This window comes from Pteronotus mesoamericanus, unplaced genomic scaffold (genome assembly GCF_021234165.1).
Source record: "Pteronotus mesoamericanus isolate MK-2021 breed Mesoamerican mustached bat unplaced genomic scaffold, CSHL_Meso_final scaffold_651, whole genome shotgun sequence".
In the NCBI taxonomy this organism is placed as follows: Eukaryota; Metazoa; Chordata; class Mammalia; order Chiroptera; family Mormoopidae; genus Pteronotus; species Pteronotus mesoamericanus.
The window spans coordinates 1,960,314-1,973,622 of NW_026555325.1; the positions used below are offsets into that span (position 1 = coordinate 1,960,314).

Below are 13,309 nucleotides of genomic sequence, written 5' to 3' on the forward strand. Positions count from 1 at the left end.
AAGTATTATTTTACATTAGCCTCTTTGATTCATCACCAGACCCAGTGATATAATCATGGGTGATTGTAGTGGCCCTTTCTTCACTTATACAGACCTCTTCTGAAGCCTGAAGCTTAACAATTTTGCAGGGTCACATTTTAGTAGGTGTTAAAATCAGAACACCTATCCAGATGTTACAACTCCTCATCATATATTCTGTTCATTATAATGCACTGTTTATTTCTTCCAAAGTTTTCTTTTTGAAGAAGTATATCCTCTGTTACAAAGGTCATTTATTCCATTATTGTTATTCTGGATTCATCTTTTTAAAATTGCATAGTGTCTCTATAAAATTCTCGGGAGAAACAGTTTCCACACTAAGAAAATGTCTTCAGATTGTGTTTTGAGATACGTCAGCATGGTATTTTTTCCTTTAGTGTGCGCATCTGTGCCTTCTTAGACAGGACCCCTGCTCTCTTGCTGATATCTGAGCTATCCACTGTGTCCAAAAGAGTTGGGATTATTCCTCAAATGCAAACAGAGTAAGTTAGTGCTCAAAAAATGGATTCTTGAAGCTTAATTAAGACAATAATCCTAAAAACCAGTCTTCCAAATGCAAGAGTAAAGAATATGGGAGAAAAGCTCTGTTCAGATATTAAGACTGGAGGAAAAGTACTCAGGATTGCTTTTACATAATCCGGGATCCTACATTGGCTGGTTTCCTGGGTCAGAAAGATAGCGCTTAGTAAGGATATGGAAAAGACGTCCATAGATTACGGTCCCTTCCTCCCTCTCATTCTGCAGATGAAATATTGGGCTGAAGAAAAGAAAACTATGGACATTTCAGATAGGTTAAAGGGAAGCAAAGCTGAGAGGCCAGTGCCTCATCCCCCTGTTTGGGACTTTGGGAAGAGTCACACAGGGTTTACTGCACCCCAACATGGGGGCAGGCTTTCATAATGAGAAAATGATGTGCCGTGTTTAGGCACAGAGCGTGCCTGAGCTAGCAGCTGCCCACCCTCCTAACCTGCTCTCCCCAGGCCTACTTATGACATGGTGGCAATCCTGAAATTCCTGTATGCCCAGTGGGAGATGTGGGAGTGTAAGCTGCCCCAGGAAACAGGAATTAGCTTGGAGTCAGGTCTAGATATTATAATATTGTGCTGGGTAGATTATATGTGATTAAGTGTTAGCTGTTGTTATATTACTGTGTGCTGAGGACCTCAATATAGCTACTCAGTTATACAGGCTTTTTAAGCAATAGCTCACAAGCCACGTAGGTGAAATTTCATCTAACTTCTGGCCTCTGTAAACCTATTTAATTTGGAAAGATTGTTTTCTTGTTTTAGCTGTTGTTATTTCCTACCTACTATTTTCTTTTTAAATTTTGTTTTGAGTTTTCATTCATGTTCATTTTAGTGTTTGCTTTTACATGGTCTCCATTTTTTAATCAGTGATTAAAGTTTTATTGTGTTTCCCTTTGTGGGAACCTGTGCCTGATTATTATATTATTTAATCATATATTGTACTGTTGTTGCTAAATGTCCCTATTTTCCTCTATTTGATATTCTTCCTTTTTCTTCCATCTCTCCATTCTGAACTCTTTTTCACCTACATATCTATTCTGTTTTTGAAAGGTATTGTCCTTTTCTGCCCTATCCCATGATGCATTTCCCAGATCATCAAGGTGCCCACTCCATTTGACTTACCTGTTTCAATACTAAATTTACTGAGAAACTGACAATGAATGGTAGAATATCCCTTTATGGTTTGGCATCAGCTAAAAGTAACATAATGGGAATGATACATGTGAGATTTGAACCAGGAAGCAATACAGCATAGTGGGAAGAACATAGCTTTGATGTCTAACTGATAGTTTTTCCAGTTCCAGCTCAGATATTTACTAGCTACATAACATTGAGCAAGGTTTTTTAACCTCTCCATAATAGTCATATGGCTATTCATTAAATCACTACGTGTAGTGTGGTATAGCCCACTCTTACCCAAATACAAGCTATTGATTTTAGGGCAGGTTTTTTTGTTATTATGAATACGATAATGTTTAACATCAGGTTTCTTTATTGTCTTCTTATATGTGTTAATTACACAGCCAGAAAAGCATCATATTGTGAAATTAGCAAGCAGAAATATTCATTGTAATGCTGGCATTGTATTGTTGTACATAGATAGTTTCTGTTTAGCCCTTAGCTTTGCTTCATGTTATATTGGCTTGCAATATAAACATTTCCTTAGATGACTAGGCTCTCCGTCCAGAAGTGGTCACAGGCTACTTATCTGTAAGGATATAACATTTAAATTTTTAAAATGTAATTAAGTACGTAAGAACTCTAGTAAATTTGCTATGCATTGTCTGTGGAAATCTTACTCAGCTGTCGACAAGCATTTAATGAACATTTATTGGCATTTTTTTCTGAGATTTAAATAGGACATAAAATTTTATGACAGGTAGAGTATTTTCAATAACTGTTTCATTATTTTCATAGATGGTGTAATAGTACATAAAGGGAAATGTCCATAAAATACCAAGAGTGCATTATTTTTGGAAGAATATGGTAATTTTGAAGTTTGTATAATGACAAAATGTTAGTGTGTTTTTCAAATAATACTGTAGATTTGTGGCTGAGTTTCTCTTTCTTTTTGTCTGTATCTTTTTTTCATTTTGGACACCTATAGTCTAGGTCAGAAAACTGAGAATTATAGTTGTTTGTTCTTTTGTTATAAAAAAGATAATAGATAATAGCTCACAATATTAAATTCTAGTTCTTTAGAAGTTACCAAACAACAAAGGCTATGATGTATAGCATATGTATGATTTAAACATTAGCTTGTTGTAGAAAGCCCAAACTATGAGAGTTGTATTACTGTTAAATCTACACAACTGTTTGACCAGTAGCCATAGAATGTTTGCCATTAAGCGTTTATACTTAATGTAGTATATACATTTGAACCGGAAAAAAAATTTAGGGAATCTTAAGTATATTGATATGCTCAAGAATCTTTCTCTTGTCTAAGTACTTTTGCTTTTATCCAGGAATGTCCAGGCATGAGAACAGGAATGCAAACTATAGCTAAGACCTAGTCATCTGGCCATTTGTGCTGCAATCCCCAGAATCACAAACAACAACAAAAAAATGATGAATATGATCATAGAACTTCATCCCTAGATACATAACAAAAAAAAATGAAAACAGGTACCCAAACATGTATATATATAAATGTACTCATCGCAGCATTATTCCCAATAGCCAAAAAGATGCCAATCAACAGATGAATGGATAAAAAATTTGTAATAATATAGTGGAATATTATTTTATGATAAAATGGAATAAAGTAGTGATATATGTTATAACATAGATAAATCTCTAAAATATTATGCTTACCAAAAGAAGCCAGCACAAAACCTCATAAATTGTATGATTCCATTGACATGAAATATTCAAAATAATTTAATCCATTGACAAAGAACATAAATTGGCTGCCAAGGAGTGAGGAGAGTGGACAATGGGGGGAAGGTGTGTAAATAGGTAAAGGGTTTTACTTTAGAGCAATGAAAATGTCTTGAAACTATATAGAGGTGGTGGTTGCACAGCATTGTGATTTACTAAATGCCATTGATGTGTTTATTCTCAAATGGTTCATTTTTTTGTTATGTGGATTCAGCATATTAAATTATTTTTAAAAAATTGCTGAGTGACAAGGTTGAAGCAGCACCATATCCTATATTCTCAAAATCACAACTGGTTTAAATAAGTCTATTCCATGAGGAGAGAATGTAGAATTTATCTTTATTGATCCCAGGGAGGCTTATGAGGGCTGGGAGTAATTTTATAGTTTTCTTGAAAGATGAATTCAATTTTCCTCTTAAATATAGTCTATTTTATTATGATATTAGATTATCACTGCTAGCAAAAATAACTTTTAATGGCTGTATTTCTGTGCTACTTTATTTTCCATGCTTGCCTGAGCTTTCAGTTGGTCTCACTGATCCATCCAAGAAAATGAAAACAGGAGAATAAATGCTCCTGTTTTAGGTGGGTTCTGTCTATGAAATGGGAAGATAATTATCCCAATGTAGATGGGCCGGTGAGGTTATTCAGGCACGAATGCTTAATTTTTGGCTCGTAAATCATTTAGATTAGATTGACCATATGAATAAAATAATATGGAAAATTATAAGTACTTTTTATATTTTGTGTGAAGCAGCCTGTGAAGATGTTGATGATTATTTGTACATATATACAAATGGTAAAGCAATTGCTTTCCATGGCTATGGTGTAAATATCTAGATTTTTCAGATGAATAAGACCATTGGGTTTTTATGTTATACATTTTTCCAAAGGACATTTTTTAAGGTTTCTGTATTTGAGAGTCCTCTTTGTGTTGGACACCTTGCTATGTATGTTGCATAAATTATTTATAATCCTTAGAATATCCCTCAAAGGTAAACATTATTTCATCATCACAGATGAAATATCTGAGGTTCAAGATATTAAATGACACACTCAGAAGGATGAGTGGTGCTAAGATTCACCTTCAGACACCTGACTCTGCCAGGTCAGAGCACCTTGATCCCATGACTAGGATCCCATTGTGCAGCTTTTTTTAAAATAAAACTTTATATAAAATAGCTCAGACGCATTTCAGAGTATGCCTATGACTATTAGTTTGGCTCTCCTAAAGAAAGGCTCTTCACTTTGCTCACATTTCTAAATTAGCCTGTATAAACAAGGTATCAAAATGTTGGTGAAATATTGACATTTAGCTCCACTAAAAATGTGTGTACCAGTTTATATGAAAGTTGAGGCTTAAAAAGCACTTGGGCAGGCAAAGTGAATACTAAGGATGCTGAATGATGACTAGAGAAGATGTTAAATTTTGGTCCTGGGAAACCTCAGTAACTGGGAAATTAAAGAAGAAAGAAATATAAAACAATTTGTGTGTCAGCCTAAGTCATTCAGAATTGGATGTCCAATAAATCTTCCAACATGGGCATTCTCTTTTCCTTATGCAGCTTTGGTACTGACTGTCTTCAAAATACCTTGTATTTTTCTACCATTATACTTTTGTTGACACTTTGCTGCCTGAAATACCTGCCCTCATTGGCACCAACCCTCAACCTTTCTCTTTCTCCAGGTTGATGATATTCCGCTGCCATGCTAAACCCCCAAAGGTCCACATCTTTCCTGAATTGCTGTAGTGTTTCCTGTTTGAAACACATATTTGCAGTTCAGCATTTACTTTTGGAGATGGTTTAAGTCTCATGTGTTTATAGCTCATCTCTGTTTTTACCTATGAGTTTTAGTGAGATACATAACAATTACTTTCACTTACTTACATACTATGTGCTCATCAAATAGGTGATAACTGTATAACTCTTGAAGGCAGAGTTTTCTCAAAACATATTCATAAAAATACCATTTCTGGGATGGGTATTCCTCAAAAAAAGATGACCATTGGTCAAATAAGGTTGAAAAACCTACATACCATTTCCACCATAGGAAATTTACACTATACATTGGCATTTTCAAAACTCTGAAAAGTTCTATTGTAATTAAGCCATTTTACTAATTTTACCCAGTACTTCTCAGCCCTTCTCACTTTTGTCTCTTATTTTCTTAGTATTCTTTGCAAGATACTGCTTTAAAGTGTTTTGTATACAAATGTTGCTAATAATAATCACAAATGTGGTAATTAAATTTTTATTAGATATAATTTGGGTGCTTTGTTTGGCCTGCCTCCCTCTGTACTTGGAAAAGCACTACCTATTAGCTGTACTAGTGTATTGGTATGTGTGTACACATACCACATAATGTGGACTCAACCTGAAAATAGATTGAGGCTAAAAAGAGAATGATTGGAACTGGTCTTTCAGTTTGATTATCTGCTAGAATATCTATTACTTTTCATAATATGCTTGAAAAGTTTTATTTGTACCTCAAGGGCAATGAGTGTGGCCTCATTTACAAATATGAATGCAGATATCAGCAGTGCACTCTCTTCTCCAGGCAGCCTTGCTTATTGTCAGGTTGTTTGATTTACTTCCTCAGAAGAGGAATATCCATCTCTGGAATTAGACACAGCACAGTTAATGGGAAAAGCAGAAGTTTTGGAGTGAGAAAGTGTTAAATTGATTCCCAGCTCAAGCCTGTGTGACCCTGACCAAGTTTTCTTTCCAGAGCCACTGACTTCTTGTCTATAAAAGAAGATGGCTCACACCTGCCTCAGGAGTTTCCTATGATGACAGTGCCTGGCACGAAGGAGACGCTGTATAAATATTAATCCCCTTTGCAGTTTTTTTAATGTTAGATTATGACAAGAGCATTCTACAGGCACAAAGTCACACAGGCAAACAGCCTCTTTCCTAGAGTTGCCATTCCATTTTTTTATGTTACTACCTCAAACTAAATGCTATCACTATTGTTTGCGTCTTCTGTTTTTATGATGTGACTGTGAATGGGAATGGGGAGAACAGGAAAAGTTGAATTATTACATATGAAGAGAAATATTAATTCTAAAACTAAGGAGTAGGTAACCTAAAAGAAGGTTTTTTTAAAAAAAAATCATGATAATCATTCAAGATATGGAATAGTAACTTAGTTATGAACCCCTTGATCCTTATAATATACATGTGTTTATTTATATTATAATTATATACATATAAATGTTATGTGTGTGTATATATACATATCTACATATATATAGTAATTCATTAGCTCATTTAAATGGGTAATAGTAAATGCATTAGGAAGAATTTTGGACTGGTTTTCAACTTTTGTTTGAACACATTATATAATTTAGCCACAGATCCATTTTCATTGTGGTTTTGGATTACTTGCTACTATGAACAAATAGAATAAAAGAATAATGGTGTGATAATTTTACTTAAGTTACATATTTGGAGGCAAAAACACATACCAGAAAATTAGACTGATGAAATTCTTTTTTATAGGGTAGAATAGGATGCTGAGCATACATTATGCTTTTTCAGGCTAACAGACTATTCTGATCCCCATTTTGCAGAAAAACATGCACTTGTTACATGTGGTTGTCAGGAATGCCTCTATCATGTCTGTCTTCTGCCATCCATGGCTAAATTGTTGCTGGAAGAAGCCTATTTTGTTCATATGAAGGCTGACAAGCACCATCTTTGCTGTGATATCTACCTTTCTAAATGCCAAATGATCTCCTGGCAGCTTTTCTTGACACAAATATCATGAATAGTGAAGAAACCATCATTATTTGCTATTTATTGGTTTAGATACCAGGTGAAGTCTTCTAAGTTAAACTGAAATAATAGAGGAAGCGGTTAACCTAAATGTTCCTTGGACTGGCCTTGCTTATGTGTTAACCAGCATGTCTTGATCTGGTTGATTACAGGAGAAGATGTATCAGGGAATCTCTGCCCAGCATCTTTTCCTCCTGAATGGATAGCTTGTGAAATTCCCTGCAGGATGGATTGTGTGGTGAGTGAGTGGACAGAGTGGTCATCCTGCTCCCAGTCTTGTTCAAATAAAAACTCAGATGGGAAACAGACCAGGTCAAGGACGATCCTGGCATTGGCTGGAGAAGGTGAGTAATAGTAAAGTTTTCAATGAAGTCAATTGTCCAGTTATTGTTTTCCAATAGACAATTGCGAAGGTCATATGATAGAAGTAGCCACATAGAAGTGATGTCTACAGTCCTTGAATCCAAATGAACACTTTCCTTTCCTTGTGTGCCTTGTCTCTTTAATCCTCAAGTTTATCTCTGTTGGGTTCTAGTATTTACAAGAATTTAGAAAGAATATTTTTCATTATGCTTTTTTAAGGAAGAAAACAAAGTTTGGTTGATTCACATCCAGTTTCAGATAGCTCATGAAGTTGGGAACATAATTGGAAAATGTCTGGTAAAAAGAGTTCTAAATTAGGATTTAAGAGACATGGCCTCTTAACTGGGAACCGCTGATAGCATTAGCCAGCTACCTGATCCCTGTGCGCTGATCTTCTGTTACGTCATGCTGCCATGTAGTGAGAGGGAAAAGGATGAAGGCTGCAAAAATGACTTTGAAGAAGCTAAAATGTGCAGTGGGAATGTAAACAAATGGCAACAGAAAAAAATTAGAGGAACAGACGTTCCTATTATTTATAACAATGGTCTCTGTCTCCAGACAACATGCACCATTACCCTCAGGCCCTCCCTTGGTTTTGTCTGCCTACCGCTCAGCTGGAACAGCAAGGCAGTATGGCCACAGGCTGCAAGGAGCTCCCTTTTAAATAGGATTCTGTTCTGTGATTCCAAGAAAGGAGGCCAGGGTCAAGATGAATGAAAATTTTTGTATTCTTAAAGTGTAGTTGCCTCCCCTTCTTGTCTTTTATATTCTTGGAAGGAATAAAGTCTATAGTATTTAATGGGGAAGAATAATAAGAATAACAAAACCAAAGTCACAAATCTTCTTGAGCATTTGGCCCACTGAATAAAACATTATAGTGTGGAAGAGCAGGAAAAAAATCAATACTTTAGACAAATACCAGTTTTTACATGGATATAAAAATGTGAAAGAAAAGACAGTGATGAAATTTGATTGTCTGACTCACCCAAGAATGTAAGGATCCACATCTATCTGGTCTCCCAGCCAGTGGATAACATTGTCAGATATTATTTTAGAGTTTAAGGATGGGCTTTCTCTTGCCAAACTTTAACAGAAACTTCTGGATTTCTTAAATTGAAGTAAAATGCACTGCTTGATGGAGGACGGGTGTCTTAAAATGGTACTCTGATAAAAATAATGCTCTCTTGGGAAAGAGAGACCATTTAGAGGCAGTGTGTGTGTGTGTGTGTGTGTGTGTGTGTGTGTGCACGCGCGCGCGCGCGCGTTCGATCAAATAGCAGTTCAAGGTCATGGGCTATTTTATCTAACTGATTAATTTATGTAGGCATACTAATATTAAAATTTTTTTTTAGTTTATCTTAGAGATAACTGCCTGACTCAGAGGTGGACAGTAGAATCAGTTATTTTTTAAAAAGTATAATTGACATGTACTGTTCCCTGTTATGCAGAGAATGGCACACCATATTGTTTTTAGATTGTTAATCAGGAGAAAAGTGCCACGGCCTTATAGTGAGAAAAACGATGCAGTGGCCCAGGCTCTCAGAAAGCTGTATCAAAAAGGCTGTTTTCCTAGACCATAAAAATAGCAAAAACAACATATATAAAAATAACAATAACAACAGCAACATATTAATAAAAGTATCAACAGCTATGTATTCTTTTTTTATTTTGATTTTTGCAGGTGGAAAACCATGCCCCCCTAGTCAAGCTCTCCAAGAATATCGCTCATGCAATGATCATTCCTGTATGCAACTCTACTGGGAGACATCACCTTGGGGCCCCTGTTCAGAAGACACGTTGGTTAGTGCCCTCAATGCGACAAATGGATGGAATGGAGAAGGTACATGTGGTGTAGGCATTCAGACACGGAAAGTCATTTGTGTGAAGAGTCACGTGGGACAAGTGATGCCCAAAAGGTATTGTCAATAATTTAGTGAAAGTGCATAGAATTTTTGCACAGTGTAGTAATTTAAGTCAAAAGCACTGAATATGTCTCCATCTGTGCTAAAGCAATATATTTTTGTTTTGTTTTGTTTGACTCTTAAACTTAAAAAATATGTCTTAACAAAAGTAGTTTACTAAGTTATATGTACATCAGTTAATAGATAAGAGTAAATAAGACCCACAAATATGCAATCTGTTTAAGTAATCAAATTTTCTAGAGCCAATCTCAATATTTTTGACTCTTTCTTGATCAAATAAAGGCTAAGTTCACATGAAGGTAGGTTATAAACTTTGAAAATAATAGGGTTGTGCCCTGGCCGATGTGGCACAGTTGGTTATTTCAGTTAGACAAACCGAAAGATTGCAGGTTTGATTCCTGGTCAGGGCACATGCCTAAGTTGCAGGTTCTGCCCCTGATCGGGGCACATACAAAAAACAAACAATGGGCATTTCTCTCCTTCTCTTTTTCCCTCCTCCCCTCTCTAAAATCAATAAATATATCCTTGGGTGAGGATGAAAAAAAGAAAATACAGGGTTGTGGTATTTTCTTCTTTAGGTACCATTGCTCTTTTCTGCAATGAGCAATAAATCCATACAGCCATTTTGAATAGATTGATTCTTGCCCTTTAACAGGTTTACAATCTCATGAACACTATACTCTGCCCATGAAGATGTAATTTTAAAAAAAGGAATAAGATATTTTGGAAATGGAGATTATGATATAGGTATCAAAAAGGATCAGGAATAATTGCAAGTGATGGAGGAAAAAGAGTAATTGAGTGTAGAGCTCAGCTGCGGGAGTGTCATCTCTAGACCAAATGAGGATCTCCTCATTTCCCCAAGTTCACGGGAAGGCTCACGGAGAAAAAAATGTAAGGGGCCTATGCAATACACAGAGATTGGCAAACTTGTCTCTCCGTGGAGATTTCCAAGTGGCCATGTTTGAACTATTCCTTTCTTTGTGGTGAAACACCCCACCCAGCCACAGGAACCATGGGTCACTAGGATGGGCTGGTGCAAACTAGGAAACCTAGAGATGTTCCCAGAAATTTTCAAGATGGGAAATGAAACGCTATCTTTTTACTATACTGGTTACTCTAAGTATATGAATTGAGAGTTGTCATAGCCATGGTTAGGCCTGGTGGAAAAAGCAGGAGGCAGAATGAAGCTGATGGTCAGAAAGAAGCATAAATTGAAGCAGAACAGATCCTGGCAGCATCAAGCCCTGGTTTCATCCCCTCTAATTATACCCTTGCCTTTCCTGGCAACCTAGGCAATACATTTGCTCTTCTGCCTAATTCAAGCCAATTTGTATTGCTGCCATGGGCAACTCAGACACCTGATTAATTTCATCTTGGGGTACTACAATGACGGGCTCTGGGCCTGAGCCACACTGCCATGGAAACCACACTTAACTGTGTGTGTAAGGAAAGTCACAGAAGCTCAGTTAAGGGAAATGAAGTGCTGATGACAGAAATAGTGCAGACTGGCCAGATGCTGCTGATGCTAGAGCATCTGATGAGCAGCTGGCCCCAAAAATGTAAGTAGAGATAACTATGACTTGAAATAAAACACACTCAGGAAGACCTCACCTGCCTTTCCTCCTAATAGTGGCTTCCAAAGGGCTAGGACTGGATATTCTACATTGTCAGAGCCCTGGACTTTAGCACAGTATCTAGCAGAAATTTAGTGTTCCATAAACATTTTAGAATGTATGAATTAACTTGACCTATGTGTAGGAAAGTAGCAGAGTTTGCCAGGGATTGGACATGAATTACAGAAAACTGAGAGTATGTTTATTCTTTGCTTCAAAAATATATTTTATCTACCATAATATTTTTTAGCAAAGAGGATTGCCATGAAGACCAAGGAACAACGGATCATACATCTGACCTTCTGCTCTTATTAACTCATAAATGTAATTTCTGTTTAGAATCCAATGCTACATTGTTTGTGATGTTTTTTAGAACATCAAATTATGTCAGTGTGTGGTTTAACTTGCTTGGTATTCATAACAACACATGGACTGATGGAGCCAATGAGAGTTATAGCTAAACATGCACATTAATGTTTCATATCACCCAGTTCAGGTGATTTTCTAATCCCTGGGGTTATGGTAAAAACCTAAATGGCTTAAAAAGGTATTATATAAAATAACCCCTTTTTTCTTGGAAAGGATTTCAACCTTGATAGTGTTATTTTTATGATGTAACTGTTCAACTGCTTAAAAAAAGATGCTTGAAAGATTAGCTTTAATATACAAATAAAAATAAATATGTCCTAGATATATAAGAGTTAACCTTTCATGATGTGCAAATATGTTGTTTGCAGTGATGAGGAAATTTAGCATACTTGAAGTCTGATCTTCTACCTTTGAAAAAAATTCTTAGTTCTGAATCACAACAGGAAAAATCCACTTGATGGGAATGCAATTTATTTATTTCTTAGCACAAAGGTATATTGGAATTGAGACAGACATCTACCAAATAAATTATCATTACAATTTAAAGGTTATTTGGACAAGAAGAGTTGGATTATATATTCAAATAGTTCATTTCCTCTTCTATCCTAATAATTACTTTGAATAACAGTTTTTTATTAAAGGCTGAGCACATCAGCTTACTCTACTCTTACCTAATAATACTTTGTGTCCCCCCAAATCACAAGACCAAAAGTTTATAGTCAAAAACATAATTCAGAAATGAATATACATTTCTTTGAAAACTTACATAAGTAAGACTAAACTATTATTATTACAGTGAATAACCTCCAGGTTTGCTCAGTTTTTCAACATGGAAAAATGAATTGCACATACGTTTTCCCTAACACACACACACATACACACATACACATACATTAGTAACACATACACACATGTATTACTAATCACTTTTTGCATTGTTAATGAGGCTGGAGACTTAACCTAATTTTAATTCTTAGTGTGCATCTCCAAACAATTCTACTAAACACAAGGAGTCTCCATTGACTTTAGTCAAGTTAATTAAAATTCTTGAGGTTAATGATATTACTTGAGCTAAGAAAATAATAGCTACTATACAGTGAAGCACACTATGAGATAGTGAGATTACCACCAGAAATTATTCTTTTCTCTGCCCTTTCAAAAACTGTATTTTTGTTCTTTTTCATGTGAAAGCCATTTCAGTGGAAAAAGATCCTTGGCCATTTGTCAAATCCTGGTGGTGGTGGTGGTGGGGCAATCAAAAAAAGAAAGAAGAAAACATCCTAAAAAAAGAGTGCCCTTCAGGTAGAATGGAAGAAACATGTCTCCATGGGATGGATGAGCTAACCTAATGTACTTTATCTCAAAACGCATTGCACTGGGATGCACAGAACTCCTTGCAAGTTCTTGCTTCCCCTGGTTGGGATTTGTTTTCCATGCAATTGTGTAGGTGAGAATGTTCCTATTGTATGAGTAATAGAACTGATCGTATCAGAAAATGAGAATTAGATGGGGCACAACTGAAGCAGATGTGAGAGCTTGTTGGTATATTTTGGGGGCTTTGTTTGGTTTTTTCACCATTCAATACGTTTTCAGCTGCATTGTAGAAAAATAATAATAAAGATTAAAAACACACAACTCAAAGCCTTCCAAAGGTCCTGATAAAGCACTTTCTGCCTTTAATGTATAACCACCTGGCATTTTGTGAGATATAGGAATGTAAAGCTCCAGTTAAACATTTACTGTTTAAAAAGTTGTCAGGTTTGCCCCCTTCGCTGAGTGAGATGGCAGGTCAGTTCCTGGGTAGGAGGACTGCT

At 36.0% G+C, this 13,309-nt stretch overlaps 1 protein-coding gene across 1 annotated transcript in view; it reads left to right on the forward strand.

Annotated features, from left to right (window-relative positions):
• Positions 1 to 13,309, forward strand: part of THSD7B (thrombospondin type 1 domain containing 7B) — a 774,554-nt gene that overhangs the window by 348,878 nt on the left and 412,367 nt on the right. The window contains exons 7-8 of the mRNA XM_054562681.1: positions 7,378 to 7,569; positions 9,270 to 9,504. Of these exons, the coding sequence (XP_054418656.1) occupies positions 7,378 to 7,569; positions 9,270 to 9,504 (427 nt within the window). The remainder of the gene's footprint in view (positions 1 to 7,377; positions 7,570 to 9,269; positions 9,505 to 13,309) is intronic.